This window comes from Amphimedon queenslandica, unplaced genomic scaffold (assembly GCF_000090795.2).
Source record: "Amphimedon queenslandica unplaced genomic scaffold, v1.1 AMPQUscaffold_11014, whole genome shotgun sequence".
NCBI lineage: Eukaryota > Metazoa > Porifera > Demospongiae > Haplosclerida > Niphatidae > Amphimedon > Amphimedon queenslandica.
Genome location: NW_003548741.1, coordinates 929 through 5,566, shown reverse-complemented (window position 1 = coordinate 5,566; position 4,638 = coordinate 929). Strand labels below are relative to the sequence as shown.

The following is a 4,638-nucleotide window of genomic DNA, read 5'->3' as shown; positions in this document are numbered from 1 at the left end:
GAGCACTAAGAAGAGGATTAGCAATGCTATTGAAGTCATAATGCATGATGATAGATGGGCACATCTACAGTCTAATGGAGAGCATGATATTACTAATAATTCTGGAATGGATCATGATTTCAGTTGCAGTACTCCAAGCAGATCAAATAAGCGTTCAACTTCACAAGTGGAGTCACCAGATATATCTGTATGTTTTGCTTTAACTATCGCAGCTGTAATTATTACTATTGTATAGATTGTTGTCAGTAATGCTAAGAGACGAAAAGTGTACAAAGTAACACCAAGCCGTAAGGATGCTGTTAATGCATACGCTCGAAAAAGCAAGAGAAAAATAGCAACAGAATGTTTAGCTGATAAAAAATCAAGGCAGTACACTTTGTCGAGCATCAGTAGAACTATTGAAACCGAAGTTAAGAGGATGAGTAGCGTCAACTCCATTCTATGTAGTCAGTCACCAGATCATTTGAAGTTTTTTCATTGGGATATGATTTATAATGAATTACAAAGTAAAGCGCCTGTTCTTTTACAATTTCTCGTGTCTGCTACAAACACAAAAACCAAACGAAAGAATAGAATTGCTGTTATTTGTACCTGTGCTGCAATAATCTTAAAGTATCGTTATAGAAATTTGAATTTGCTTCAAAAGGTCTTATCCCTAATATTGTATTCTAGCCATTGTTCAAAGAAGGTATAATAATAGTTAATTTGAATTATTGATATTCTTTTTATTTGAAGGTATATTCAAGATTTAATGCTATTGAACTCACTGTGTCTCATACTTCTGTGATTGAGTTAGTCAACAGTCTTGGGAAAAATCATGACGAAGAAGTAATGAAATGGAGAGATGATATTGCTGGTATAATGGACAAAGATGTAAGTCAAATAATTATAATAAAATATGCAGTTTCAGCCTTGTTTTAGGATAGTAGGCAGCTTGCAAGCTTTGTTTTACCTGTATCTGATGATGAATGTGATGGTTGCATGTGTGAGTCAACTTCTAGTAATTACTCCATCTCTAGCTATGAATTCGATTCTACTGATTTTTCAGATATAAATTATGCTGGTACAAGTGTATCTGATGAAGATGATGCTATGGAACTCTCAACTAGCACAATAAACGTTGCTGCTGAAACAGCATGCATAGCCTCAACGACTGCATTACCACCAAATGATGGTTTACATACACTTGCAGACTTAGAGCCTTCTATTGATGTTGATGACAATGGTGTAGATCCATTAACTAGCACTGCTAATAATGCAGGAACACACATCACAACAAGCACCACAGCATTACCACTTAACGATGACATGGATACAGTAGCTGAGCTTTCAAACAATTCATCCTTGAGACATAAATCTTATAAGCTAGTGGGTGACAATATTGATAAGAATGTCACACCAAGGTATATGCGATTAAATCGGAAAGTAAAATCACTACACTACTTTCACTGTTACGCCGTGCAAGATAGAATTTATCATGACCTTCCTAAGGAAAGATTACCATCATGTATGCCTTCACCAGATGCAGTAGCTCAGTCACTTTTGCCTTCACCTGATGATGACGAAATCTTGAAGACAAATATAAAAATACTTTTTTCTCGAATACTGGTCGAAATTCTACCTTTCTTTGAATTATGTTTCTCTGACATTATTCCAAATCACATTGAGCACAAGCATTACAAAGAAATGTCATCTAAATCAGTTGTAGTAAGTATGAAAAAATATCTTGTATTATAATGATGTATCATAGGTCCCTCTTGGTATCATACCAAAAAATGAAAATAAAATCAAAGACATGGTCGAAATATTGGATCATTTCCATCAATATGTCCCTCAAATTGAATACCAAGTGGATCATTGTGTGAATGATGAAAGTGAGGTTGTTCACGAAGCAAAAACACATGGCATATTTTTTGGAGGTGACCAACTTTCTGTTGCAAGAACACGATCAGCACTTAGAATAAGACATAACAGTGATACGCCTTCCGTTCGCCTTGAGGGATTCATTCCTGCCATTGAAGACTGGCATGCAAAATTAACATTGTTTGAAGTAAGTTGCACTTATCATAATCATCTATAGTCATTATGCTAACTCTAATAGGTAATTTGGAAGTACTTTTTATCACAAAAGTCAGCATCAGATCACGGTACCATGTACCAGATAAGAAATCTGATTGGTCGATCTAATGTTACTATAAAGCCAAAACATGCCATGAATGCATGTGAAGATTTCTTAATTTTAGTTCTCCGTAGCTACATAACATCTGCAGCAATGAAAGTGCTAGAGATCACAGATGTTAACGAAACTCCATCATGTATACCACCAGATTTATGGCTTCAAAAAAAAGATGTTCGTAAGAAGGAAATGGATTCAATTCTAACCAAGATCGTTCACAAATTTTTAGATGTTGGATATAATGAGTCATCAGCTGATTCTGCAGATGGTGTCTTTACTTACGTGAAACAACTAATGAGCATGGGCAGTTTATATTTAGAGTTTTCTGATGCTGTCAAGGAAGGCGATGGTGACAGAGTCCTCCGCTGTTGGCGCTATTTCCTTATTATTTTTCACAATGCTCATCGGAAGAACTATGCAAAGGAAAGTATTCATCTATTACACAATTATCAATATTTGCTTACACCACAACAGGCAGAACAAATGAAGTATAATCGATTTGTAAATACAAGTGGATTTCCAGGAAGGAATATTAGTGCCGATCTTCACATGGAACATCTTAATCGAGAAGTCAAGAGTTGCATTGCTTTCTTACAATCAAATAAATCAGAGCAAGCAATAGTTCGTATTGGTAAGGCAATTGGAACGCTAGCACCAGTTTTAGAGCAGTTTGATAGCATTAATGACATAGAGACTCATCATACAAGACATAAGACTGCTTCTATGAAAAAGGATATACTCCATGTTGTAGATCACATCAACACATGCAATGTCTTTTCTGAAATACCTGGACGAAAGCTGAATTGTTTTTTAAACATTTCATCTTTATTACATAAGAAATCAAAAACTGAACTAATTTCTTACATTAAAACACATACACAATAATTTACTTTAATGTTCATTATTTGACTGACAAATGTCACAGCAGCTATCAGGAGGTACAGAATGTAGTTCGCGTTTATATCCTTCCATGTTTATGAATAATAAATTTCTGCGACAATCAGAGTAATTATAGCAGTAAGCTCTCATTTCACGATTTACAAAACGCATTGCATTTTTCTTTGGAAAGAGAATTGCTTGTGATGGTAAATTGTCCCTCCCAGCCCTGCCAGTTTCTTGAATATAGGACTCCAAATCATCAGGGGCACCAAAATGAATAATCACACGTACATTAGCACAGTCTACCCCCATCCCAAAGGCAACAGTAGCACAAACAATGCGTAAGTTGCTTTCTGTTGTAAATGCAGTAACTATTTGATTTTTAACTGCCATTTCTGTGCAACTAGTGAACATGTCTACTAATCTAAATTTTGATATATTAGGGGCTCCAGGAGGCTCTGTGAAATCTCTACCTAAACCTCTTTCAAAAAATAAATATAGATTTGCACAGTCATCCATGGTCCTGCAGTATATAATAGTTCTGGAATACGCTGCTCTTTCTCTTCTTAAATTATCCAAAACAGGTGTGAAATTTGCTTCAATAGACACAAAATTGCCGACTTTATACATTAAATTTGGCTTACAAGGTGGCTGTACTATCATGACTGGATTTTTTAAGCCAATAATTCTAGAAAGATCCAAACGAAGTTGATGTGTAGCGGTTGCAGTTAATGCCATGACAGGGACAGAAGATGGAAGAAGGCTACGAACTTCACCTATACGCTCCAATGAATCTCGAAATGTACTACCCCTATGAAAAAAAATTTTGATAAATTAAGTATAGCTATATACTACATGTAAGTGTAAACATACCATATTTTTATAGTGTGTGCTTCATCAATAACAAGACCTTTAATTTTAACTTGATAAGTTTTGGAACAAAGCAATCTCCTGTAGTGCTTTTTTAACAACATCTCTGGGGTAAAAACAAAAGTTGAAACAATCCTTTCTCAACATCTTCCTTATCATCATCATTAGCATCACCACACACAGCAGCAGCACTCAGACCTTTATTTCTACAAGCATGAACCTATGAATGATATGGTCATAGTTGATTTACATTATAAACTAAGTATAAAATGAATAATAGAGCCTAACCTGATCTCTTATTATAGCTATTAATGGTGTAATTATTATTATTATGGAGCCTGAGATTCCATCTTCTCTAGTGCTGTCAAAAATGTACGGCAAACACTGGTAGCAAAGTGATTTGCCATATCCAGTAGGCAAGACCCCAAAGACATCATTACCATCCTTAAAACAAGCTATAATCTTGGCCTGATCATCTTTTAAAACATATCCCAATCTCGCAGCAGCATCTTGCATTACAGTTGCCATAGTTTATTGGTAATGTAAGGGTTAATATTAAAATTAGAGTCACCATGAGTCATTTCCGGCACTGCACGAAACTGTGCAGTTCAGAACAAATTCTAGATACGGATTGGTCCTGACCCTCCTCTTTGCGAGGGTCAGGCTCCGCCTGACTACTTCACAATACAAAATGTTCTCCTCTTCAACCCCAC

The 4,638-nt window shown here is 35.6% G+C and overlaps 2 protein-coding genes across 3 annotated transcripts; one reads left to right on the top strand and one right to left on the bottom strand.

Moving 5' to 3' along the window:
• The first annotated feature begins 17 nt into the window (after window positions 1-17).
• On the top strand, window positions 18-3,103 carry LOC109589693 (uncharacterized). Its single transcript, XM_020005732.1, has 6 exons — window positions 18-187; window positions 236-688; window positions 736-873; window positions 922-1,707; window positions 1,751-2,050; window positions 2,102-3,103. Exons 1-6 carry the CDS (start codon window positions 41-43, stop codon window positions 3,059-3,061), a joined length of 2,784 nt encoding a protein of 927 aa, XP_019861291.1. The 5' UTR covers window positions 18-40; the 3' UTR covers window positions 3,062-3,103.
• Window positions 3,058-4,430, bottom strand: LOC105315307 (ATP-dependent DNA helicase RecQ-like). 2 transcript variants are annotated; one of them, XM_020005733.1, is made up of 3 exons: window positions 4,214-4,430; window positions 3,929-4,145; window positions 3,058-3,866 (listed from the first exon to the last, which is right to left on the bottom strand). In XM_020005733.1, the coding sequence occupies exons 2-3, from the start codon at window positions 4,027-4,029 to the stop codon at window positions 3,068-3,070; spliced, it is 900 nt and encodes a 299-aa protein (XP_019861292.1). In that variant the 5' UTR covers window positions 4,030-4,145; window positions 4,214-4,430; the 3' UTR covers window positions 3,058-3,067. The 2 variants fall into 2 exon arrangements, with proteins under 2 accessions (XP_019861292.1, XP_019861293.1); XM_020005734.1 differs by having other exon boundaries at window positions 3,966-4,430.
• Window positions 4,431-4,638: the final 208 nt, after the last annotated feature.

Coding starts and splice junctions, on each gene's coding strand:
- LOC109589693 (XM_020005732.1), top strand. CDS start 41: ATGCATGATGATAGATGGGCACATCTACAGTCTAATGGAGAGCATGAT. Junction 188..235: donor TGGAGTCACCAGATATATCT/GTATGTTTTGCT, acceptor ACTATTGTATAG/ATTGTTGTCAGTAATGCTAA. Junction 874..921: donor CTGGTATAATGGACAAAGAT/GTAAGTCAAATA, acceptor GCCTTGTTTTAG/GATAGTAGGCAGCTTGCAAG.
- LOC105315307 (XM_020005733.1), bottom strand. CDS start 4,029: ATGTTGTTAAAAAAGCACTACAGGAGATTGCTTTGTTCCAAAACTTAT. Junction 3,867..3,928: donor GCACACACTATAAAAATATG/GTATGTTTACAC, acceptor TTTTTTTCATAG/GGGTAGTACATTTCGAGATT.